The sequence below is a fragment of the Gallus gallus genome, chromosome 2 (genome assembly GCF_016699485.2).
Source record: "Gallus gallus isolate bGalGal1 chromosome 2, bGalGal1.mat.broiler.GRCg7b, whole genome shotgun sequence".
Taxonomy (NCBI): Eukaryota; Metazoa; Chordata; class Aves; order Galliformes; family Phasianidae; genus Gallus; species Gallus gallus.
This window is the reverse complement of record NC_052533.1, coordinates 66906151-66933334: the sequence shown is the minus strand read 5'-3', so window position 1 is coordinate 66933334 and position 27184 is coordinate 66906151. Positions and strand designations below refer to the sequence as shown.

General features: G+C 42.3%; 2 protein-coding genes across 5 annotated transcripts in view; one reads left to right on the top strand and one right to left on the bottom strand.

Moving 5' to 3' along the window:
• The window catches only part of GMDS (GDP-mannose 4,6-dehydratase), a 393387-nt gene that overhangs the window by 192272 nt on the left and 173931 nt on the right, over nt 1-27184 (top strand). The gene's annotated exons all lie outside the window — the stretch shown is intronic.
• Nucleotides 16850-19517, bottom strand: LOC121109590. Its single transcript, XM_040692267.1, has 2 exons — nt 18048-19517; nt 16850-17909 (listed from the first exon to the last, which is right to left on the bottom strand). Exon 2 carries the CDS (start codon nt 17819-17821, stop codon nt 16883-16885), a length of 939 nt encoding a protein of 312 aa, XP_040548201.1. The 5' UTR covers nt 17822-17909; nt 18048-19517; the 3' UTR covers nt 16850-16882.

Below are 27184 nucleotides of genomic sequence, written 5' to 3'. Positions count from 1 at the left end.
AGCGTGTCTTGCAGTTTCTAGAGACAGACATGCTAATGAAAGCCCTTTGGCAAATGTAGGATTCCAAAATAGGCAATACGCAGAAAGTCTGGTCTTGCAGCTAAGAAGAAAAATATGTCTATACTCTGTGATTATGTATGTACTTTTGGGGCCTGTATATAGATCACAATAATTGGTGAGCAAAATACAAGACTTATTTGCCCATATGAAACTGTCCCATAGACAGTCTCTGTGTTTAAGATAAAGGAGTTCTTTCCTGGTGCATCCATTAAAAAATTATCTAGACTTTTAAGATTTGTTGTTAGTTTTAAGTAATTAGTTGATCACTTAGTAGAATTAAGGAGAGGCATATATATTTTCAGTCTAGAGGAGGTCAGAAAGAAGCCATCAGGAGGAAGAGGAAGAAAAGCACATCTTTTCATGCGAGCATCTGAGGATGCATTTACACGTTTTTAGGTGTGGAATTTTTTTCCCGATGCTTCTAAAATATTGGTAAGATTAGAAAGCAGCTCTGAAAGGAAAATCTGGTTCATTCGATATTTTTAGTTAGGAAGTGCTACTTGATTTCCAAAGGAAGGGAGAGGGATTCCTCAATGCCCGCTACTGACTATTTAACTAATAGCTTTCAGTGTATGTCTGTATGCATCATTACCTTCACCACACATATGTCTTGTCCTTCTTTGCCTTCTGAAGCTTCTGTTCCTTCTAAGTCTTGGGCACTATCATTTTAGGAGGTCCTGACTGTGCAAACTGAAGTTCAGTCATGGCAATTTCATGTCAACATCTACAATTGGCAGTATAAATAAATGAATGCAACCATCTGGTGGTATTAAGTGGATGAGCGTTTCCAGTGAAGTGAATTTATGCCTTTGCCTAACGTTAAGCACGTGCTTGTTTGTTGCAGGTATTAGAACTTCATGCTAAAGGATGATGACAGTTTAAATCACTCTTTCTAAAATAAAGCAGAGTTTAAAAATAAAATCCCTTGTCCTCTGTGTTTAAGGTTGAACAGCTTAGCCTTAGGAATGTACGATGTGCTACATCAAGGCAATCTTAGATATTTGTGTAGTTCCGTTTCTTTAGAATTATGTATGGAAATATTGTATAGACAAACAATATTCACACTAGTTATGGCACCTAGGGAGAAGAGACTGGCTGTTGTGTTGTGTGCGTCCTCATTTGATTACAGTGTGAAAGCTTTTGTTAACTTCCCCCTTCAGTGAAGAAATGTAATTTTGCAAAAATGTTTAGTAGGATGATCACTGAGCTTTTTGCCATGTAATCTCAATTATATGGACGTCTAATCCATTGCTGCAAACGTGCCGGGGCAACTGACACTTGGGAACAGCTGACTCATACTAGTTGTTAACTTCAGTGTCATCTTTGTGAAGTTGATCCATGCAACCAACTCTGTGGGAATCGACGTCTTAAAAATTATTTGCAGATAGTCTGCACTTTTTCAGGGAGGGAAAAGCACTGTGGGCAGGTTTTGAAAAGGGCTCATCATTCAATTATGTCCCCAGATGTTTTAGAGATCTTCTCATCACTCAGCAAACCTTCAGTGCAAGCTACCTACTACTGCGTTGTTCCTGCAGTATGCCTGTGTGTGGGAAGCAATTACTGATTGTGCAAATGCTTTAGATCGCAAAATAGATTGTTTGTTTACTTTATGTGCTGCCCGTTCATTCTCTTGGGACCCAGACCAAGACGAGAGCCCCAGTCCTGCAGGTACTCCTTGAGGAGATTCCAGCAAGCCCAGTCTTGAAGGCATTTGTGCTTTTATATAGCCAGACTGAGCGGCATGAAGATCGTGAAGCATTTAAATAGACACGGGAAATGGGAGGGGATACAAGGGGAAGAGGGTGAGAAAATACTCTATGAAAAGTAGAATATGGCAGACGTGTGGAATAAGGCTGCTGTGTAGACAGCGAGGGAGGAGTGGGAGGGGACCTCTGGAAACAGCTATTCGTCATGGGGAAAGAATGTGAGAGCTGGTTTGTTGGTTGCTTTTTTTTAAAAGAGAGAGAAAAAAAGAGACACTGATGACGACATTGTTGTCCCATGGTCCCTCTTTCAGCTGCTTGTCATGGGTCCTGCCAGCTCACTTCTTGGCTTTTTTCTCATGTTCACATGGCCAAAGGAAACGATGATGCTGCTTCACTCCTGGTGCTTCTGAAATGGGATCTCCAGCGAACTTGTCTCAGTATGAGATGCTTTGTGTAGTGCTACATTAAGTACTACTCATATTTCGATCAGAAACAAAACAGCAGCTGACTTTTATGGGTTTATTTTTGCTTTTTAATTCAGGATAAGTAGTGGCAGAATGCAAACGATTACTCTAAAAGAGACAAGGTGAGGATAGAATAAAATCTTGTTAAATTATAAACTCAGGTCAGTTTAAAATCTAAGTGTAAAAGGAGGTTTCTTAAATCTTTTTCTCAAAAAAAAAAAAAAAGAAATCTTTAGAGCAAAGTTGTACCTATATATTTTATTTAAGAATTATGAGTTCTTCTCTTTCTATACTTTGCCACAGCCATGCTTGCCTTTGAATGCTGTCTTGGTTTTGTTAATAAATCATTAGTAATGTTTTTGCCATTGAGTGCCTTGTCGTTTCTATTAGAGGGCCCTTAAACTGCTCGTGGCAAAAGTCATTGGGTGAATATATTTCAGAAATTCTATACAGATAATTGCTTAGATTTTTTTCTTTGCCTTTCTTTTTTCCTTCTTCTAATTTTTAAGATCAGCATCTTAAAAATGCATAAAACAGCCAAATTTATTTCTACACCTAAGCACACCAGAATGAAAGAGAGCCTAAGTCTTCTGTTCAAATTGAGGTTTGTGTCTGTTTTCCCATTTGCCTTTTCTTCTGAAAGCTAACATTTTGTTTTAGTGGTGATATGTGACAGGAAGTGGGGAGAAGTAGAAACGCAAAAGTCGTTGAATTCTGTAGGCAAATCCCCTTTCCTGTCTTCCTTAGAGAATGTCAAAAACGTTGGCATTAAAGCACTGCTATACTTTTTTTTCTCTTTACTAAAGCACACAGACCTTTTTTTCTTTTTTTCTTATCTGTGATATGTGGTTACATTATTCTAGAAATGTTTGGAATAGTGAATGGAGCCAAAAAAAGAAATGAGAAAAGCAATTTACAAGTCTGTATACAGAATATACGTGATTACTTGATTTAATTTCTTTAGCATTAAACAAAATATCTTAAATATAATTGCTAACATAGATTAAGAAGATAACTATAAAAAAGCTAGTTGGCGTCTTTGATGGGAAACCAGTTCATATGCTTGTTTATATGCCAAAGAGAAAGTGGGATGTTACGCAAATAATCATTTATTAAAATTAGATCTTGGTTCAGACTGTCACAACTAAGTTTTACGTACTATTGAGGCATTCAGTTCTGCTCCCTCACTTAAATCAGGCAGCTGCCTTTTCCATGAGAATTTTATTCTCTGCTTTTTAGTTGAATGCGTTGATAGCAAATTAAAGTAAATACTAGGAATTTTAAATGCAAAGAGGAGGAAGAAGGGAATGGTAGTAATCGTTCTTGAATAAGTACTTCTTGGGTAAATTGAGCAGAGATGGAAGTGTAGAACAGAATTGAAGCATTTTTCTCCTATTAGATCCAACGAACTGTTTACCCCATCTGAGGATGCTTAGATTATTTTTATTTCTGAAATTCTAACTTTACAATATTATCTGGTTTTCTTTTTATCTATAAGTGCCAGTGTGGACCCAACTCACTTTTTTTTAACAAGTCTTTTTTTTTTTTTTTTAAATGCCTTTTGAGATATCTAGACTTCAAGTTACAAAAATAATTCCATTCTGAAAGTTCCTGTTTTATCTTCATAGAGCTGTCTGACAGAATTATCTGATATAGTTGAATCCAGGTCTTCACAGGCATTCCCAGCTTGCTTGGGAACTCCACTGAAATTAGATGAAATGCTACTTGCTGGAAAGTGCAGTAACAGTAACTTCAGGGTGTTTTTCACTTTTTTCTTTTTCCATCGAACGTTTCATTCACTGGAATTATTTTTATTTATGGTTAGAAATGAATCATATACTTGTAGAGACAGCAGGAAAGTGCATCTCTTCCTGATTGACAGGAACAAAATAGTTGAGCCATTGAATAGTTCTGTTGTCTTTACAGACATCCAGACAGAACTGCTTTTTAAAATTTTTTTCTATTTTCAAGTCTTTGGATGTCCATGGAAATTGTGGAAAAGCTGTAGTGAGTGAGCTCTGGCTCATGAAGTACGTCAAACTATGAAAATGTTCCTAACTTTGGACTCTTCAGGCACTAAGGCTGAGCCATCTGCCATGGACTAGGTTGCATTTCCTTCTCCAGCTCATGCTTGGCTTTGCCAGATTATGTGAGGGAGAGCTTGGGCTGGTGTGTTCATCTTCCAGAGTTGAGAGTCTTGGTTTTACTTGCATTTTACCCTTGCCTACATCACTGTTCAGCCTCAATAAGAAGGAAATAAAGGTGTGAAGAGCATTAAGGGAATAATTTGATGGTGTCTATGGCATAGCTTCAGGATCCAGTCCAGCAAAGTGCTGGAGTCCTGCAGCTGCCGTCTCTACATAAGAAGGCAGTGTTTAAGGAAGCACAACAAACTTTATGTAAGGTCACTGTCATTTTTTACATTCTTTCATTGTCCTTCCTTTTTCTTTTTTTTTCCATGTTTTTCTTAAAAATACTCTGATGACAACTACAGAGTTTGTTGAAATCCAGGTTTAGGGTTATGTTTATAGATTTTTATTACTTCTTATCTTCCTGTTTCTTTTGTCTGTTTGAATACAGGTTTAAATAAAGAACTGTAGTTCTTTACTGGGATGTGTGGACACATTAAGCTGATATATGTGCTAGATAACGGTGTAGTAAAAAGTGCGGGAGGACTTCATTTTTCCCAGGATAACTCTTCTTTTTTGTCTTTAAAATGTGAAGTAATTGCACTTATCTCTGGAGCATAATGCTTATCTCCACCATAATTTAATTTTTGTCTAGTGCATTCTAATAAATTACAGATCCTTATTATTTTTCCAACTCAGATGCCCATTATGAAATTTTTAGGTCAGACGACTTCATATCTCACAAGGTTCTTTAGAAATTATTATACTGTTTCTACTTTACCCATTAGGTATTCGGAGCATCCTTTTAACTTCTCAGAGGAGAGGTGCCAAATTATTTAAGTATTTAACGTCTTTATCATTCGGTTACGTTCATTTTTCATTGACATTGGCAAAGCTTCGTCACACTTCACAGTTAAATCAGTATTTTGAAAGTTAACATTTGGTGGGGAGTTTATGGATGAATGATAAAACCTTGCAGCCTGTAAAGATAAATCTTGAGTAGCTGCCAGTAGGTAAATGACTAACTTCAATTCAAGCAATTTAACAGCAATCAGTGTGAGGTCAAGTAACTCTGGACAGTGTAGTTTAATATATCGTCTTTTTTTTTTTTTTTTTCCCTTTTCTTTCTTTGCAAGTAAACCATTGCTGACTTCTCTTCTAGTAATTTAATTTTTTTTAGTACATTTTCAGTAGATTGTCAGAAGTCCGGTAAGGTACTGCCAGGATTTGAAGGGACTGGGAACATCAACAAGTAGAAACGACGCTAATGTGAACCAATGGATTATTTGCATTCCAGTGCTTAAGTTATCACTTAATAGTTATAGGCTCTGGTGGCAAGGCTGGACTGTGTTATGTTAGACTCAGGAACAAATGTTAATATCTTCAATGTTTTCAAATTCCCAACCATATTTGGTAAATTTTGCTAGTATCGACCCTTGGAGGCTGCCAAGAGTCTTGTTGGCAAAAATGCCACTTTGGTGAAGAAATAGCTTCTACCACAGCTTTATTTGAAGGCTGTCCTCATTTAAAGGGGTATCATCTCTCTTTTCATGACTCGGGTTTTCCCTTTTTTCGTAATTAAATGTGTTCATCTACTTAATAATGGGTTTAGTGTAAACTACCCTTATGTATTACATGCTTTTCTCTACTTTGAATGTTTTAATCTTTATATAATCCTTTCAGCAGTAAAGAATCCAGTTAATCTGCTCCGCAAACTGTTGTAAATTGTTGTACAAATCCTTCTGACCTGCATGTGAGTGCTGACGCTCTTTAAGAATATAGTGAAATTAAAAGTTCCTTTGCCTGGCTGAGTGCAGCAGGTCTGACCCAGACGTTTGAAGGGACAAATTCCTGCATGTTTAAATATAGGATGTGTTGCCCCAGTCCCGCCGTAGTTGAGTCCAGTTCTGTATCCAACGGCCGCCAGCTCATTGCGCCTACCCAGAAAGGACAAAAATCTTTGGGTGGGCAGTTGTGGAATAAATGCGTCATGGAGGAAATTTCTTCCTCTTTCTCTCTTTTAGAGTTTCATTTATGCCCTGAAGCATAAGGAGTCCAACCCAAGCTTTTGTGGATTGCTTTTAATTGTGTGTTTTTAAATACAGCTAGTGCTGATCAGACATTGTGAGGGATATTGTCTGTTCTATGTTTACACATTTTCTGTATATAAAAAATTAAACGTAGAAAGTCTAGGTTTGAATAGCATTGACGTAATAGAGTAAATAATGTAGAACTCTTTTTCTTTAGAAAGCATAAGGAACTGTGTTTCATATGTACAAGCAGAACTGGAAAGAGTGTAAAAGAAGATTTGAGAATATAGTCCCTTATCACTGCATTTGCAGATATCAGATGGAAAACTGCCATTCTTGTCACCATTTCTTGTCAGCCCAGAGGTTTGGCTAAATGTTTACAAGTCTTCAGGACTGGAAAATCAATTATTTTGAAAAGGTCTTGAGATAAAACATGTATTTTCTCACTTTCTTAAGAATTGAGTCTCCACACAGATGATGTTTCAGACTTCTCACTGCTGCTTCAAAGATCTTGCAGAGATGTCACAATTCCCATCGCCTAAGAGATATCACATGTGCCTGTTGGAGTTGTCTGTTGAATCACTGCACAAGAAGTGCCTTAATAGTCATCATACTGAAGTACCAAAAAGGTTATGAATAACCTTCAAAGGCCAATGCAATAGCACATGTGTGTGTTAAAAGAGAAGAGGAAATGCTGTCTTGCAGCAAAATGAATCCGGTGATTGTGTGGCAAATGGAAATCTCTCCCATTTCTGTTTTCCCACAGGTGCTGGTCAGTAGCTGAAATTGCTTTTTTCTGGTTAGGCTACATGTGAGAGTGTTTGCTCTGTATATGCTTCCCACCTGTCAGTGGATCTCCTTTACTTTAAAACTTAAGTAAGAGTGTGAAAAACTGTTCAGAAGAAAATTGAATAACTGAGAATTTAGCCCTGTAGTTGTGTAGTTCAGAGATTAGGTAGATCTGCACAGTGTGCTCTCAAATAGAGAGTCCCCAAGAATTATTTTTAAAACTAGTTTGCAGACAATGCTGCATTTCTGTGTGATTTTTTACAGTTAAAATGACAGCTAAGAGAAGTTGACGCTGATGTGATTTTTTTAATCTTACACCCTCTTCCATACATAGAGCTGGAATATACTTTGTGCACTTTTGTGTACACATATGCACATATAAGCTGCAGATTCTTTCATTAAAAAAGCAAGCAAAGAAGCAAAAGCTAATTATCTGATTCTGTTCCCACTAGAGTGCTCGCTGTGCCACACTAGCTGCTGATTCACTTTTTAGATCTTGAATGATCACTCTTGCCTTGTCCCTGCTGTGCCTGAGATGAAAGCAGATGAAGCAGATGCTGTTGATCATATGGTGTAATCTGAATCCTCAGACTTCAGTTTGACCTGGCAGGATTTCTTATGAAGATTGTCTGTGTAATACCCGGAGCAGTTAAAGAAGGAGAGAGAGAAAAAAAAACCCAAAAACCCCCTAATACTGTATAAGTGTTGCATATGGATTTGTGTTAGGTTTTCAAGATTCTGACACGAACGTCAGTATGTTATGACTTTAGACATTCATTGCTCTAGCTAGAATGCTTCACTTCAGTAATTCCCAAAATGTAAGCTGCATGCTGGGGCAGTGAATTGAGCAGTGTGTTTCTTGAATGACTTTGCAACGTTCCCTGCAAGCTTGTCTGCTACGCTCATTTAAACACAACCTTACTGTGTGCAGCAATGGCTTCTGGTAAGCATCGTTTCCTTCTGATGGCTGACAACTGCCCTCAGCAAGAGTTCTGCTCACAAGAGAGATGCAGACCCTGCCCTATCTGGGCCACCTAAGCAGGAAATAAACTCAGTATGTCTCACCGCTGTAGTTTTGCAACCCGACTGGTTTCTGCACAGTGTTTGGACAGAGAGCTAATATCTTCTGTGACGGACTGTCCTGAACTATTTGGAAGAAGACAGTAGAGCAGCCATATCTGATGGGAGAGAGGAGTGCGCACAGCCCTGTGACGCATCTAGATAGAAGGTAGCCGATCCATGCACACACGAGCCAGATGTCTAACCAAAGACCTTGTTTGGTCTAACTGCTGTCTGTGTAGAGCAGAATGACTAACATTTTGCCCTTTCATAGAATCATAGAATGGTTTTGTTTGGAAGGGACCTTTAAGATCATCCAGTTCCAATCCCCCTGCTATAGGCAGGGACACCTTCCTCTAGACCAGGTTGTTCAAAGCCCTTTCAGGATTGCCTCGAATGCCTTCAGGGAGGGGGCATCCACAACCTCTCTGGGCAAACTGTTCCAATCCTCACCACTCTCACCCTCCCCTTTCAGTTTGCTGAATTGCTTTCTAGCCCACGGTGGTGTGATTTGACTACACTGTCCTGCGCATCATTTAACAATGCTTTCCAAGTAAATTTGTGTCTCTTTACCTTGACCTTCAAGGTGTGCAACATAATATCTTGCTATTACAGATATCCAGCAAGTGTACCAGTCCAGTAATTTGAGACAGGCAGGCTAAGAAACACAGCAGCAGGAAGGGAGATCAGTAGGCATTAGATAAAGACATTGCACTGCAGGAACGCATTGGGTGAAAAAGCATCCTGAGAGTTACTGAAAGATGAAGACTCAATTTGGTCAGAGTAGTGGAGCTGGGAAGGGGCAAATATGAGTGTGTGAGATGTTAACAGTCAGGACTGGCCATTTTTCGAAACATTCAAAGGGAAATGTGAAAAAGGCAGCAGTGAAGTGAGGGAAGGAGGAAATTCATAAAATAATAATAAAAGAACTAATCAGAGAGAGAAACGGTAAGATACAAGTAATGAAAATCTAGTTGTAATCAAATGAGGGTGACTAAGTTTTAATAAGGCAGAGGAAAGTGACAGATGAGTCTCATTTGTGAAGAGCTTGTTCTTTGCTTTGCTCGTAATGCAGGAGGTGCAGGCACTTGAGCCGTGGAGAACGCAGCCAGTGATTGTCCTTGGACTATTGGCAAGGGATGCCCCATGAGCAGGGGAGAGGCCTTGTTCTGTTCTTTATGTATTCACTGAGTGTTGTGACCTTACAATGTCCTGACTGGCAGTTTGGAATAACTATAATATAAAATGTAAATTCTGAATGCTGTAATTATCTATTTAAGTTACCGTTCCTTCCATCCAAGACATAGTCACCTACCCTTCCTCCAAAGCCCTGCTTTTTTCAGCTCGCTGTTAAGTTCTGCTTTTAAAGTACAAGCAGCTCAAAATAAAGTTCAGTTGCGCTCCCCTCAGAAATGCAGTTTGATGCATTTGCCTCAGTTGAGGCTCTTTGTCAGAAAACAGGAGAGCCTGAAGAGTTTCTGCCCTAGTTAGTAGTATTCCAATAATATTTGACTGAATAGGCACCATTGTACCATTAGTGGTTTCAACCCTAGATTAGAAGAACATTGCTGAAGAAGGCTGTTTTGTTTTCCTTGATTATTAGGAGATTGGATGTTGGGAGAAAGCAGGCATGATGATTCAAGAGAAGATGCTTAAAAATATGACTAAATTTTATGAGTCTCACTGGAAATTATTGTCCTGATGAAAAGTACCTTTGAGGAATATGAGGTTACCCAACGTATTATGACTTGTTACATTCACAGTGGATTTCTGCCCAGTGTTAAAGTAAATAGATAAGAAATGAAGTGAATCTTGAGAACGAGATTAAAAAAACTCGTGATTTACTTAACCTAAAAAGTTTACGTATCGATTTCTTTGCCTTTTTGCTTTTCTGAGCTTTCAGGGAATACTCTAGTTTTGCTTTCAAACTCCCCCTTGAGACTTTAACTTTGTTTTGCTTTGGTTGTAATTCTTTCAAAAAGAAAGCTGAGTGGCCTATGCATTCTCACGACTACATGAGGAAGAGCTCTAAGGAAGGCACCAAAGATCCTGAGACTAGCAACAAAAATCACAGCTCTGTGTTTGTGCTGCAGAAGATGAAATCTGTATTCTGACACTGGTGGCTTCTTGTCAAGCAGCTGAGCTGATAGCCGCTTAGTTTTAGAAGTGTCACTTCAAGAAAAGCCCTCTGACTCTTTTCTACTTGCCCATTCTGTCTAATGCGAGCTGCAGCCTTACCACACTGGTTTGTCTAGAAATACCTTCCCTTTAGAGTATAGCAGTTTTTATAAGTTAGAACAACAGCATAAGTCCATTCATGGGTGTCCATAATTTGATTGATGATTTATTACATTAATGCAGTAAAACGATCCTCAGCACAGTGTTCAAAGAGTTCTGCTATGTAACTTCAGAGAAGATCAGTAGCATGGCATAAACGCATGGGAAGAAAAGCAAACCATGACAAAGATGAAGTGATGCCAGAAGAAAAAAAAAAGGACAAGGTGCCAGAAGATTGATGAAATGTCAGGTAGTATAAACTGGCAAAGAAACATATTATTGGAAGATTGCTGTATTATTATATAGAGACTCAAACGTATTGCCTTTTATTTCCCAAGTAACTGAGAAGTACCTATAAAGCACTTTTGGAAGACACAATCTGTGCTGTAGCTATTTATAAAGGTTTTTCCATCATTCCAATGTAACTTTTACTTCTCACATTTTAAAACAATCACAATATGCAGATTCAGGCTTGGAAATAGGAACCTTTCCTGATAGAGGAAACATTTATGTACCTTTTTATACTTGGTTTGTCCCTGGTTTTAAAAGAGGAAGAAGACCAGCAAGACAGTATAGGTGTATTACTGAAGAGGAGCCAAACGCTTTAGCTCTGTGCACTACTTCCATCAAAATTCTGATGTGGGGTCAGAAGCACAAGTTAAATCTCGTGGATGACATCACTGTGCAATTAGAGGCCGAAGCTCACACCACCTCATGCAGGTACTTTTCCCTCTAGCTATCTGGAATAACAGACTTGCTATAATACAGCTGTGGCTGCTGAGGAATGCTAAAGCACAGTCAGTGACTTGCTGCCTTTCAAATAAGAATGTGTGTGGCAGAGAGAGCTCTCATTGCTCTGCTACATGTCTTGTGCTGTGGGGGAGCCTTGGCCTGAGCAGCTCTGAGTGACTGCCTTTGAATGAGTGGCTGACATCTGCTTTTTTACCCTCTCCTCCCCTCCTGAAATAGTGCAGCCACGGCCGGCTGGGGCAGCACATTGTGTTTTCTCAGTGTCACCCACTCATTCCCACTGATTAATTCTGTCTTTCAGCAGGCCTAGTGGCGCGGTGCTCTGAGGGCTGCAAGTACAGCCAGGAGGGGAATGGCTGGGCCTTCAGCAAGCAACATCGCTCCCCTTGGCCATTTGGCCCCTTTTATTGCCTGGCAGTCCTGCAGAGCAATCATTTAATCATCCTGTTCCCGAGTTCCCTCTCTCACCTCTCCTATCCCCCCAGTCTCCAGCACAGAGCATCCACTAATCATCACCAGGTTTTTTAATTGTTAATTCCTATACTAGTCATGCACTGTCACTGCACTCCCTGGAATGGAAACACACAGGCTAGTCGTACCCCGTGTGATCCTTGCTGATCTGTGATTGGCACAGGGGCTTAGATTTAGTGCAGCCTGAATTTATTTGTCTGAATGCCACTAGAAATGTAGGAGAGGACTCATGAGGATAGAGGGATATGCTTACTTTTCAATGGGATGCAAAGAAGAAAATGTCAAATAGCTCCCAGGTGAAGTAATTTGTTGCAGAAAGCCAGGAATTGAGCTCTAGAAGCTGGTCAGAGCCCCAGAGCTTGGGTCTGGCCCTGAACTTTCTGAGATCGTGACTGAAGTCAAATTGATAATTTTTTTGTTTGTTTTTCTATTAAGAACAATTGAGATAACCGTTACAAAGAGTAATCTGGATACCAACTGGAAAAGAGCTCCACCTTCCACAAGGCTTAGGTCTGTTCTAGTCTGTCACAGAAGCTGGGAACCACAGTTGTGTATGCAAGCAGATTTCCACTGCAGTAGCATCTAGCAGTGCTGTGGCTCTCCCAGCTTCTTGAAAGCCCAAAGACTTATCCACAGTCTTCCCCCGTGGCAAAGCCATGCAGTGCCTCCCTCCCTCCATTCCCAGCAACTTGCAGGAGAGAAATGCAAACTGCAAACATGTAAACAGCTGTTGGGCGAAGGGGAGGAAGCTTCATGTAACAGAATAGGCTGCCAAATTCATCGCTGCCATGTGTGCTGTGTAATGCTTGTCATCTCAAGTGAGTCATTAAGAGGTTCCCCCCTAATGGTACTTTGAAGTGCTGTGACAGCTTGAGAGCATCTATAAATTGCCACAAACAGCCTTCATACTGTGTTAGCTAATTGCTTGCTCTTTGACTTATTAGGAGTCACTGAGTTAAATAATTTGTCACATGTGTGGCTCATAATAAATAATGTGACTAGCCAGTTTGTGAGCTGTTCTGGTGATATATAGCGCCCTTTTTGAATGTTGTCACAAGCAGCTAACAAATATGACCCTGTGATTATCAGAACTTTGTGAAAATAATAAGGCGTGACAAGGCAGCAGGTTTAAAAAACAAGCATCTACTGAGATATAATGAAAATTACATAAATTTCTTCTTCAGATTTACCATATAATGATTATCATTTTACCTTCTAGTAGTCCATGAGAAGTAAGTACAGTTTTACAGTAGGCTATATGTAATTTATGTAGAAAGAGTAGTAAAGGGAAAAGGTTGCTGAAAATACCGTGCATCCTCTGATGAAGTTTGCAGTGAGTATCCTCTCTACAAACTGTGAGTCATTTCTGAAACGTGTTGCTTGTGGACTTTTTAAAAATAAACCTGATAGCTTTCTCAGCAGTTTATCTAGGCATTTTTTCTCATCATCAGCCTTGGTCCTTATAGCATGATTCAGGTGGTGCGTTTCCATAAACATGCCTGTTGGGAGCTGGGCTACTCAGTTGGTGAGCACAAACATGGTACTGTTGCAAGCAGTTGTGCACAAGTAATGTTAGAGATGCCTTTAGAAAGAATGTGGTAAAGTGATGATGTATACGTTAACACCCTCTTGATATCTTTAGTTAAATAGGAGTCTTGTCTGATTTCTATGTGGGAGGAGAGTCCCCAAAGTTTTGCCAAAGAAGCAAATATGGTTTCTCTCACAGCTAAAGGGTGATTTCTTCCCAAGGGACAGGACTTGTCATGCACATTTGAGTTGTGGTGTAGACTGGATCACTGGGCTATAGAATCATCTTTTCCCACCATTGTGCTAAAAGGAGAGTGATGAGTGGTGTTTGGTAAAACTTACCAGTCCCTTACAAGCCCGTTCCTGCAGTCATCCTGGCTATTATATTCTTCTTATTTGAACTTTGAGGTGCTTATGCTGTTAAACTTGTTCCCAGTTTGGCAGTTGCTTTGTTTTCAGTCATGTTGATTCAACAGAGCCCACATACAATTGCTTCACATGAGAGAAGCCCCCTTTAGCTGTCTCTGCTGGGCACTTTGGTGGTCCCACAGCTCTTTCTGAAAGTCTGCTTCCTCAAAGCCAGACAGCAAGCATGTTAAAACGACAGAAGACCTCCAGTCTAGGGGCTTGCTTACAGTTCTTCATCCTCTCACCTCTCCCACCGTGTAGGTGTTTTCTGACCAGTTGGGTGAGGAGAAGTGACTCAGATGTGCTGTTTCATCAAGAGGGCAAGTTGCTGATGGATTGTGCGTATCAGTTTTGGCGGGGGTGAGGAATTAGAGTTAATATATAAAAGAGGCTAATGTTTACCAGCCTCAGCTGTAATTGATAAGGTGATGTTTTTGCTACCTACTGCAGATCACTGGGGTAAGTTGGAGCCTCAAGTGATGATCAATGCTATAGGCACCTGCACCTCTGTCTTCAGCATTCCCAGTGAGCCCGAGCCCACAGAGCTGCTGCCCATTTCATTGTGCCTTTTATCTCTTTCCCATGGAAAATTGCGAAAGGTGTTTTGTTTGTACTGATGCACAAGGGCTTGGAGAATTAATCTGAGAATCTTCTGTAGGATCTTTTCCGCTAGGCCAGGATTTTATCTAATTTTTGAGGGCTTTGAGAGCTTAATGTTATTTTGAGACAAGGCTCCAAGACACCCTGGTGACAACTAATGGACACTTGTTTTCCAGTGACAGCCTTGCTCATGTTTTTTCCCTGGGCCTTGCAGGATTCCAGTACAAGGTGTGAGTCTTCTCATTAAAGTCACTTCTAATCTGCTTCACTCAGACAGAGGAACTGAGGCTGCATTTTGAATTTTGACTCAAACAGAATAATGAAAACAGATTTCTTCACGTCATTAACAGACAGACTCATTATAAAGGAGTGAAATGCTGGAGCTCCTCAAGTCAGTGAGATCAAAATTTCTTCCCATGTGATCTGGGTTTATTTAAGGCATTGCTTTTATTTTATCTTCTTATAGTTTGGCAAAAGCCCACTTCTAAACATTCCAGACTTGCTTGTATTTATGGAGGAACTTTCCATAATTTCATTATTTGAGCAAGTAAACAAGCATAGCCATGGTTAATAGTCCAGCTTATAGGTGTTAAACCTTTTGGCTTGCCTGGGCCAAACTGAGTGAAGAAAAATTGTCTTGAGTTGAACACAGAAGTATATTATGTAGTTAATATGTATAAGTAACAAAACTTTTCTTTTTTTTTCTTAAAAATTATTCTTAAAACAAAAAAATATAGCAACAAAAACATAAAATGAGAAGTATATTTGACCCTGTTTTTGTGAAACTAATGCATCAGTCTGGTTCAGTGGCAGTGGTTGTTGCTGTTTGTGAGTTTTTAAGATGTTCATCAGAGATTGTTGATGAAATTTTACTTCCTCTGCTTCATCCTTGAAAATAGTAGTTTACAAATGTGAAAATTACGATTTGCACAGAGAGGTTGTGATGCCCCCTCCCTGGAGGCATTCCAGGCCAGGCTGGATGGGGCTTTGAACAACCTGGTCTAGAGGGAGGTGTCCCTGCCTATAGCAGGGGAGTTGGAACTGCATGATCTTAAAGGTCCCTTCCAACCCAAACCATTCAGTGATTCTACCATTCTGCAATTCTGAGAAAAAGTGATGATGTGAATAAGGCGTGATTGTGAGACAAGGGATGATTTTCTCTGATAAGAGAGGATATGTAAAGTTCTCAAGAGAGACAGGATCATATTTTTTTAGTTAAATATCTGATTGCAGCTCTATACATTCCATTTCAAAATTTGCAGGTAATATATTTATTTTGAATGAAAACAAAGTTGCGAGTATACCAAAAAAAAATGATGATTTTTTTGGCAATCTCAAAGCTTATTCTCAAATTCCTTTATCAAAATGGAAAGCATGGCTGCATATTTTTCACCTTTCACAGGACTGTCTTTATGCAGCGTATCAAAATGCATACAATTATTTGTGTTAACTTGAGTTAGCACTGCTCTGCCCCATTGTCCTGGTTTCAGCTGAGCCAGCGTTAGTACCACATGCAGCTTAGCAGGGGTGGGCTATGTTGGGTCACATGTGGGCCATGGGTTGGACATGCCTGTGCTATCTGGTTTGTATTTGCAAAGTGCTATATCCAAATTCAATCATTTTGACAAAAACCTTTGCATCCTTCTTTCACAGACTTCTGTGAGATCTATGGTAATATCTGGTTCTAAATGAGAAGCATCTTTAACCAAACCCTAGCATTTCCAGCTCTGCCCATTTTTCTCATTAATAAGGCGTGTGTGCGTTTTTTGTTTTTCTTAAAATCATGGCTCCGCAGCTGAGCATTTTCATGAAAATCCCAGTTGCCTTTGGAAAAATAGAGGGAATCGCTGACATTCAGGCAATCAACCAATGTCTGAGAGCACAAAACTGAGAAGGAAAGAAAGAAAGGAAAAAGAAAAGGCATTCTATATATTCATTTTTTCATTTGACCAGAGTGTGGTAGGGAAGTTTAACCAGAGCAAGTGCTGGATTCTGCATCTGTGAGGCAATATGGCATTGTTTTTTGGACTCTAAATTCCAAACTGCTAACTATTCCAGTTGTTAACAAAAACGTTCCTTTCAATCTGATGAGAAAGACATGCAAAAAATATGCAGCTGGGTCACTAGCTCAGATGTGAGCTGTCCCATCTAAAAGTCATCCGGTAACAGAGTTTTTATCTTCAGACTGACTAACGTGAAGTCTGAAGAGAGGGGAACACCACAGCTCAGCAGCTAAAATCAAACGAAGTAATTTGTGGCCCAGAGCTTGGCAATAGGAGTGGAATTTAGCCAAGTCCTGATGATTGGATTATGATTAGAGCAACATGAGGTCCATCTTTGGCTTTTTGGAGCTGACGCATGTTTTGTTAGTGCTGTTATGAGTGCCGAATTATGGTGGTGAAAATAAAGTTGCGTTTCTCTCCTCCAGGACTGGAATATGGGGGAAGCAGCATGGGTAGGGACAGCAACGCCAACAGCCTTGTCAACAACATGGAGACATTTTCTTCTTTGTTTTAACTGATGTTTATTTTGCCAGCAAGCAGCAGGCTGAGAGGTAGATGTTGGCCTCCCAGCCTGCCGGAGCCGTGTTCTGATAGTAGTGCGGTGCCAGCCTAGCGCCGCCGCCGGAGCCGCCTTTTGGGGGGCAGGGGTGAACCCTGGGGGCTGCTGCGGGCCTTCCTCTTCGGGGGGCGCCGAGGCCCCCCACACGAGTGGTCCCTGCCCCGGATGGAGGGGCCCACTGCTGCTGCCTGCCCTGGCTCCTCCTGCGGCTCCTCCGCTGAGGGCGCGGTGGTGGTGCTGGGGTGCCCAGGTCCCCCAGTAGAGCTGCCGGGCAGCTCCTCGGTGCTGGGCCCTGCGGGGCTGGTGGAGTGGCCCGGGCCCGAGGCAGGAGGCTCCTGATGGGAGGTGCTGGTGCTGGGGCTGGCTGCGGGGCTGTCCTCCCGTCCTCCTGCAGCACGGCCTTCCTGCTGGTCGAGCTGGCGGCGGATCGCTGGGCCATACAGGGCTGCAGCGGTGCTGATGAGCTGCCTTACAAAGGGCAGCACATCGCCGTTGGTGATCGGCTGCAGCTCCCGCATCAAGGCCTCCTCGTCCAGGCCGTGCTCGCAGAGGAAGTTGACAGTGGTCCACTGTCCCACTTCCACCTCCCACCAGTCACTGCTGGATGCCTCCTGGATCTCCTCCCGCAGCCAGTGGAGCAGGGGCTCGAGGTCTCCCTGATGGTCTTTGAAGAAGGCAGCCCAGACCTCGGCGGGGAAGTTGTGCTCAGGTGGAATGAGCACCGGCTCTGCAGGCCCCTGCTCGTCCTGCAGGCTATCATCAGAGTGCACTGCGGGCTGTGGGACAGAGCACTCAAGATAATCATCGTCTGACCTCTCCGAGTATCGGATGGTGGTGATTTGGTGCCCACATACGGCACAACTCGGCTTCTTATTTGCCCACCAGATGGCACAGCCGTAGCAAAGCTGGTGTTTGCAGGGGGTCACGTAGGCGACATCTTCCCGAATTTGCCCGCAGATGGGGCAGATCCATTCTGATGCCACATCCATGGCCCCGGGCTGTGTGGTGGGCTGGGAGAGCTGAGGTCAGGAAGCTGCTCCCCTCACAGGTACTGCAGCAGGCAGAAGGTGTTACGAACTGCAAAACAGAGAGAGAGGCCATGGTCACTCACTGTCCCAGGGCAGGCAGCTGTGATGTCCTGGTCCCTCATCAGCAAACCCTTCCGGTCCCTGTTTCCCACCAGCCACCGCAGAGGCCATGTGCTGCACCACTCACCTCTGCTGCTACAAGTGCACCCTGTGTGGCCCCAGCTGCCTGAGGCAGGCAGGGCTGGGGGAAACGCTGGTGATACTGTGGGGTGGGCACCAAGAACTGCTGCCAGCAGCCCCACAGCACAACTCAAGCAACTCGCTCACTGCTCCGAGTCTCGCAGCTATGCTCAACAGGAGTCCAGGCACGAGTGCACGCTGGCCTCTGCCAGAGCCCAAATCTGTACAGCGAGGGCTAGTGAGGTCACAGTCATTTCCATTGCTGACATCACAACCCCTTGGTTGGTGACCTCACTGTCCATCGCTGCATGTACTGGGGCCCCACCCTGGGCCTCCATCACCCTCCATCATTCTATGACTTTTCTTTGTAATGGTGATATATCTGGGAAAATAAAAAATGCACTTGTTTACACCGCACTTTTCTCACTTGACAGTTATGTCTTCCATGAACTGTTTACGCTTTTTGAATCATGGCAAGACACTTTTTTGCCTTTTCTGGTGTGGATGCAATACAAAGTGGTGGCAGTCTCCACGCCAGCCTTGCTTTTTGAACCAAGTGCTCACAGCAGGTTGTTTGATCACGCTTTCCAGTGAAACCTACACTACTGGACCTCCTTTAGCGGGGGTTGGACTACAGCGAAAAATGGCATTTTGTAGCTGAGAATATGCTCTATCTAAGAGCTCTTTCTATCTGTTGCAATTTCCATGGAAATAAATAGGAAGCATTACTTTCAGAGTTAGCTACATATTATTAAGAAGTAAGAGTTTGTACGGGCACCTTAATTAACATGGATAGGAACTTGTGTTGAGTTGGTGCCACAAGATGCCATGACAGAGCTAGACAGGTTCATTATGCAGCAATGGATGCCAGTGCAGCTGGCCTGAGAACCAGCTCCTCACAGTCGCTGTCCTCTCACACTGCATGGATGATGGACTGCACGCCCTGTTTGCAGAGCGGACACACTGGAGCCTGCTGCTATTGCACAGCTGGATGCAGTGGAAACAAAACCGGTGGCAGCATGCCACGCTGTCCCAGTTCTCCAGGCCTATGGGGCAACGGGTGTCTAATGCCACCTCCATGCTTCCACCAGTTCTGGTGAGCATGGGGGAGCGGGAGATGACAGTGTGCTCCCCAGCTGAGATGCTGTGACAGCAGGTGTCATGCTGGAAGAGGACAAGAGACCCCATGGACATAGGCCGGCCTGGGGAGGGCCATTGCCATGCTGCCTACCTGCGCTGCTGCACGTGCCTCTCCGCGATGTCCCGGCTGCCTGCTGCCAGCAGGGTCGGGGTACAGCACAAGTGGCTCTGAGACGGCGGCTGAGAGCTGCGCTAGCAGCACCCAGAGCGCGTTCCAGCTCCAAAGCTCGCCCTGTCCACACTCCAGTCCTCGCACACACGCTCGGTTGGAGGCCAGGCACGAACTGCCGGGCTGGGCTGCTGCGCCCGCGTTAAAGCAGCGTGGGCCAAGCAGTCACAATCCATCGCACGTGGATGTCACAAACCATGGCTTGGCCATGTTGCCGCTCCTCACCTTCACTGGGGGACACCACCACTCATCCCACAGTGATTGCCACCATCCATTGCTTGGTCATCACCATGAGCCGGCCTCACCTGCTGCATGTGCACCAGCAGCACTCCAGCCCAGCACACGGTTATGGGCTTTCCCCAGCGCCGCTACCTGCTCCATTCTCCCCCACCTCTCATGTGCTCTCCATCAGTGTTTCACACCAATCACTGGCTCCTGGGCCGTGTCTTCCTGTGTACCCCATTGAGTCACTCTGGCCATGGCATGCAGCCCCAGACTCGTACAGCAGGATGGTTTATTATTCAATAAAAGTTCACGCTTACCCTCTGCCTCTTGCACTAGATGAACTTGGAGATCTATTCCAGCCTTAATGATTCTCTGCTGATCACTGTTGAATGAACCTTTCACTTCAGTGGAACATAAGCTCATGCTGCTGTCCCCAGTGTTGATTCCTCAATTTAAGCGTTTATTCAGCATTTCTTAATTTAAGCATTTAATTTTTTCCATTCGATCTTAAGCATGCAATGGTCTGGTCTGCAGCAAAGCCAGCCACTGCAGAAACAGCATAGGGCTGCTAATTAGCTGGGGCAGGGTAGCAAAAGGGGACCACGTTTGACTAGAATAGAGAACTAGAATTACTATTAGGTTTTCATTACTGAGATGCTGAGTAGCCACTGGGGCAACTATCTGTGCTTGTCGAAGTGCCATGGAATTAACTGGCCGCCAGTACATGGTGTGCGTGTGTGCCTTGGCTGAAAATGGCCACCTACGCAAGAACACAGGGCAGTCCCAGCTGATGATGTGGTTCCAAGTCAGAAAGCAAACTTTACCTTTCCTTGAGGAGGAGTCTCAGTTGAACCTTCTTTGTTTCACAATACTTTGTTGGATTTTGGCCTTGATGAAAGCATTTCAGTACACAACCCGAGACATCTTTGGTAACTGTTCATGAAGAAGCTTTTTATAACTGTCTTTTCTGGACCAAAGGTTGCTTCTGTTGGAAACTGTTTTTATTCTGAGGCTTCCAGTTTGATAGTAGTCATATTAAGCTTTTCTCAGTTTTGAAAATTCATGGAATCTTGGAAGGATCATAATATAACTTAAACATCTCAAAAAATTAGTAGATCAAATGGCTGTGTGCTGTTACTGGGTTTGAGTTTGATTCTTTACACTTCTGTGTGTTCTCCTGCAGCTCCTCGTGAGGGGAGCGGAGGGGCAGCGCTGAGCTCTGCACTCTGTGACAGCGACAGGGCCCGAGGGAACGGCATGGAGCTGTGTCAGGGGAGGGGCAGGTTGGGGTTAGGGACAGGGTCTGCACCAGAGGGCGGTGGACATGGAACGGGCTGACCAGGGCAGTAGGCATGACCCTGAGTGCTGGAGTTCCAGGAGTGTCAGACATAGGGTTTGAATTTTGGGTGTTCCTGGGTAGAGCCAGGAGCTGGACTTGATAATCCTTGTGGGTCCCTTCCAACTTGGGATAACGTACGATTTTATGATTGTGTGATTTTTTGAATGCTTACTCTCACAAACAGTAAGCTTCTCTTCAGTCTTTTCATCTTAATATTATCTTCATAGCTTATTTACTAACTTCTGAACTTCTAAACCCTTCTAGTTTATTAGAAAGTGACTGATGTGTATCAGTCTGCTGTTTTTTATTCAGCCCTTATTTCTCCCACCCCCGTCTCAATTTAATATACCTACATGCTCACCTATTATCACTGATATAACAGGCAATAAAAATGCCAGAAAGTCTGAAGGAGTGAAACAGTGAAGTCACAAACAGCTGTGTGCCGCTATAGACTCATTCATGTGTTTGGCATTTTTGGTGTTCCCCCCCTCTTAAGCCTGCACTTCTACCCTCACTATGGTATGGATGGCTGCAGTAATTAAGTGCGTGTTCAAATTACCTCTCGTTTGAAGAGTGATTTCTCCATTTAAACCTACTTAATCCAGGTTAGCTGCCTGTGGATGAGGCAAGAAAGGAGGCATTTACCCAGGCTGGAGGAGTACACCTAATAATCCAGAGATCTGTATTTGCTTTAATGTGTTCTGTCGTATTTGTTAGCTTAACAGGACTAGGTTAGTCCCTTCTCACTCTCTGTAACCTGGGAAACAGCACCGAGTGCGTTCTTAGGGAACTTAGCACTTTGTTGATTGTGTCCTTTTGTGCTGGGCCTCCGTGTGTTCAGTTTTTGTTAAACCCCAGCAGTCTGTGTGGTAGTTTATGGCATTCAATTAATTAATTAATAACATGTTTTAGTTCTGAGCTGTGTCTTCTGCAGCTTAATTTTTTGAGTTTACACAAAGCTCAGAAATTCAACTGGTTGCTGTTAATATATCCTACCTTAAGACTCTTATGTGTAGATTTTGTCTGTATATCTTCAGCAAAATACTAAAACATGTAATTTGTTATGTGTCTAAAATAAACTTTCTTTGAGGCAGAAGAATTAAAATTAGAGATCCTCCTCAATAATCAAGATCAGATATTGCATCCAGGTGTATGCAAAAGTCAAGACCTTTGGAGATCTTTGCATATACTTACTCTATATCTGCTGTTAACGCACATCTAATAATGCGATGTGCTTTAGTGATACGCTCACTAGAACTCATTCTTTATTTTTGCATTTTATTTTCTCTTTCCTATTACTATGGCAGGCACAGGTAAAAGAATAGCAACCAGATCTGCCCTCAAACTCCATGCAAAATATTTGTATAAAGAAAATTGTTGTTACAGTGGTAATACAAGCTAGCAGTTTGCACCACTGAAGAATGACAGTAATACTTTAACTTTGCCCTTTAGTTGACAAAGCCCTTAAAAGAGCCATAACAAATTTTGTTTTTGCTAAAATAATCTAAATTTCTTTGCTCTTCCAAGTGGATACATAGTACACTGCTCTTCTACAGTTCAGTCTTCCTCAAAGATTCACTTATTTGTATGACCACAATAGTTGAATAGCTGGATTATTGTAGATCTGGTGCTTTGGACAAGACATTGGATTTACTTTGAAGTTGTTCTGCTTTGGGCAGCATGTTGGACCAGCTCCCAGAGGTCTCTTCTGTCATAGGATGTGATTCCGAGTACTAAATCATTGATTCCAGACTTTCTTACGCAGCCCCTTCCCCTTGGATCCAATTATTGATAATCTCCTCATTTCTAAGGGCATTGTGAAAGCCTAGAGTGGGTTGGCACTATTGTGATATGCAGTTCCTTTCTGCTGGCCTCCTTCTCCACCCACTGGCTTGTGGAAGTGATGGAAAGGTGCTTGTCATTTCCAGAATTTGAAATATGAAGAAATCCTGTTGTTTGGATTTAAATTTGTAATTTAGTAGCTTTGATTTAGGAATCTTATTTCTTACATATATGTTTAAAGCCCTGAGAAGAACCACTATACTCAGTTGTGCACACGCTGCCATAAACACATATTTCAGACATATACGAAGTGCATGCCACTGCATGATGGTTTGTGTTGTCTTATAGCCAAGAACAATTCTCCTGTTCCCATTTCTCTGAGCAAGGAGCCAGGGTGTATCGTGACTGTGTGCCACTGCAGGCAGAAGTCAGTTTGGGAATTTCCACTAATGCTTCAGCAAACTTGTTCTTTTTGAGTATGTGTAACCCACAGTTATATCCAAGAAGAAACAAGCTTTGAAGATCTTTGCTATATGTGAATGTCCTGGTCTTTTCTCTGCCCCTAACTGGCGAGTGGGCTGAGATCATGTCACTGGAGATTGTTGTTCCTCCTGTGCAGGGACTGCAGAGCTCTCTGCCCTTGCTAGATGGGAGCAAGGCCAAGTCATGCAGCAGGTAGCCGCTTCAGGAAAATCTGTACAGGCTGATGCCTCCTCTCTTGTAAGAGACCCAGAGTGCTACCCATGCAAAATGGTGTCCAGCATAGAGCATGAGTTAAACAGGCCGATGATGAGGTTCACTGAGGTATATGCTCTCCATTTTGCATGAGGACTACTGATTTCAACTTAAGTACATCAATAGTTGCTACTCCAATTTGGAGCTACAAATAATAAAACCTCCTAATACACATTTAAAGGTGTGCTCCTTAACTGCAGTTCAGTTCTGGCATGGCAAGCCTACTAGTTTACCAGCTTTCTAGGCTTAATTGAGCAGAATAACATCCCAAATGACACAATTAAAACATCTTTTACTATTCAGATGCTTCTCTTTATAAGCCTATGAATTTTATAAGAAGCAACATTAATTGAATTGTATTTGATTACTTCAAGTAAATGAAATGATAGAATTAGCATAATTGGTGTGAATTCAGCAGACAGCCGTGATTCAGCTATTCCTGTGTCGCATTTTGACTGTAAAGACGTTGCTTCCAAACTCCATGGTACACGTGCAACAAGTTTCTAGGCAGGAAAAAAGTTGCTTTTAAAAGAGCCTTATGGGAAGTACAGGTAGAGCTTCCTTCAAAATGTATCAGGGTGCGAGTAGAGCTCCTTGTGTATATAAAACAAAACCAAGAAGTTACTCCAGGCTTGTTATGCATTGTCTATTTATTAAACTGGTCAAAAATATTCTTAAACTGGACAGTTAAGGAAAAGACAGTCTGTGTCAATCACCTTGATTACACTTCTTTGACTCGCCATCCTACTAGAGCTCCTTAGCATACTTCTGTTATTATTGCAGTGAATGTTTGTGTATGGAGAACTTCAGACATAAAGAATAGTTAATTTATTTGTGTGTATGTATGTGTACCTATACATTTTTTTGTGGGTGAACATACAAATAATATTTTTGTGTGTAGCTATCCATACAAAAGTATGTGTGTGTGTGTGTGTGTGTCTGTGTATATACATGCGTATAAAAGCACTTTGGAGCACTCCGGCCTCATACTTTTTATTACAGGTTCAGCAAGGCAGAATCATGCAAGCACCATCACATATTCCTACTATTGAGCTTGCTGCAGAGTAGCAATGCACCATGGCTGCCTGCAAACAGCCATATTGATGGGCCACACCTGGCTCTAAATTGTCTTCAATAATTCCTATTGCTGGCCTACTGCTGGCGTCATGTACAAACGTGTGCAATGTAAGTTGTGGCACGGCCTGAGTGGGACATGGCTGTGTGAAACTGCATCTCAGTGCTCTTGATCTGCCCGCTACAGTATAATCTTTGTTCCTTATGGAATGCATGCCAGTGTACAGTATATATTTATCTGGTCTGGAATGAGCATTAACCTTTAATTACTGAATAAACATATAAAACAGGTGTGGAATAACTGCCCTTTCAACCACACAGGGCTCGCGGTGGATTCGCCATTGGAGCGATTTCACCTCGCGGTGCCCAGGGCCGAGTGAAGGCAGGAGGGCTGGGAGGGAGGCCGCACGAACACCCCGAGTCCCACATAAAGCAGAACATTCCAGTTATAAATTATTCGCCATCATAACATCCCGTTCACACAGCCGGTGAGCTGGGAACGGAGCTCTGGGTACTTTATAGCGGAAAAATGGCTTTTCAATGGGGAGCACACCCTCGGCGTCCTTCTTCTCAGCGCGGGGCCTGTGGTGTGAGGAGATATAAAGCAGCATTTTTCTCGCTGCCGGGAGGAACAATGAGAGCTCTGTTAGCACCAGCCCAAACTTCTTTAGCCCCTGCCTCACAAGGCTGGAATGGCTGCTTAAACCCAGGTTCAAAGCCCTTGGCCTCCAAGTGCTTTAATTTAGCACTATTTTTGCTTCTCTAACCTCTGTTTTTACTGCTTAAACCATCTAAGGTCTCCTTGTTTTGCGGGGAACTAAGCAGCTCCTTCTTATAATTAGATTAAAGATAATCAAATGAAGGCTTGGATATGTTTTAATGTCATTTAAACTTTGTTTTTGTCTTTTTATAACTTGTGCAAAATTGCTTTTTATCACCGATGCCCAGCTTCTTGAAAATCTACACGTCTTTTTTTCTTTTTCTTTCTCACTCTCTCTTTTTTTTTTTTTGTTTTGTTTTGTTTTGTTTTTTTTGCATAGCTGTATTTCAAGCTTCTGTTTTTATGGTTTAAAAAAAATATCATTTGACAGGTATTTTTCAGCATTTTTATTTTATGCCATAAAATAAACCTTTCCCAGGTGTTTTTAGGTACGATTCACAACTCTGTCATTCTTTTGCTGTCAGTTTTCCCAGTGCAGACTGGTGTGAAAGTGAGAGAAAATGCAAAAAGAAGTATGAAGAAATGCAGGGAGGGCACAGAGGAAGCGGGGCAAAAAAGCTCAGAAGTGGAATAAAACACTCTGGATCTGCGCAAATCTTCAGCTTAGGGACGGTTGTGCCTTAGTAACAGCAGCAAATCACTGCTGGCGCAGTTTGATTGTAGCTTTAAAACATAAATACCCAATCCCAGATGTAGGCATTATTCAGATAACAACTACCCAAAATATTGCCAATGTCACCACTTAATGTGAAAGGTGTGAAAAGAGTGTTGTAGCTGATCTTGGGTTTCTAAAAGAAAAATTGTTTCAAATATTTCCAAATCCTTCCAGCACCTCCACAATGCACAATTAATACAAATGTATTTGAAATAAGAGCTAAATATCTTACTTGCTACCAAAGGAGGGGAAGGAGGTCCCGTCCCATAATTCTCCTCATAAGAGTAACCTCATGCTCAATAACAGGCTCATAACTCCAGTGGAACGATGGGTGAAAATACCTGAAGTAGAAATGGAGATTTGCTGGGCCAGATCCTGCAAATCTGATTTATTCTGAGTGCATTTTTATTTGTTTTCCTATTTTGCTCTGGAGCCACCATGACTTTTTTTGTGCGAGACACCTGGTGCTTAGTTTTGCTCTGTGTGGGTGCGTCCAATGTCCTTTGGCTGCGCTTGAAATTTCATGAGTCCTTCCAGTACAGGAAGGACGTGGAGCTCTTGGAATGGGCCCAGAGGAGGGCCACTAGGATGATCAGAGGGCTGGAGCACCTCTCCTGTGAGGAAAGGTTGAGGGAACTGGGCTTGTTTAGCTTGGAGAAGAGAAGGCTCCCGGGAGACCTCATTGTGGCCTTCCAGTACTTGAAGGGAGCATATAAACAGGAGGGGGAACGGCTGTTTACGAGGGTGGATAGTGATAGGACAAGGGGGAATGGTTTTAAACTGAGACAGGGAAGGTTGAGGTTAGATATTAGGAGGAATTTTTTCACTCAGGGGGTGGTGACGCACTGTAACAGGTTGCCCAAGGAGGTTGTGGATACCCCATCCCTGGAGGCATTCAAGGCCAGGCTGGATGTGGCTCTGGGCAGCCTGGTTTAGTGGTTGGCGACCCTGCACATGGCAGGGGGGTTGAGACTCGATGATCATTGTGGTCCTTTTCAATCCAGGCCGTTCTATGATTCTATGAGGTTGTGCGGCAAAGAATACAGCAATTAAAAAGGAAATCCAAATGGTCATCTCCACAACTAAGTATACCACAGTCTGTATTATTGTTTTCGTAACTATGAAAAATATTCTGAGTATCAACATTTGCTTATTCCTACATTGTTTTCAAATAGTACTTTGGAATAAGCATACCTGTAAAAAACAGAAGGACAAAGCTTGTTCTTACAAGTTTAAAGTATTCCAAATTGAATTTTTAAGCATTAAAAGCACTGAAAAGTATCTTTTTTTTTTTTTTCCTTTTG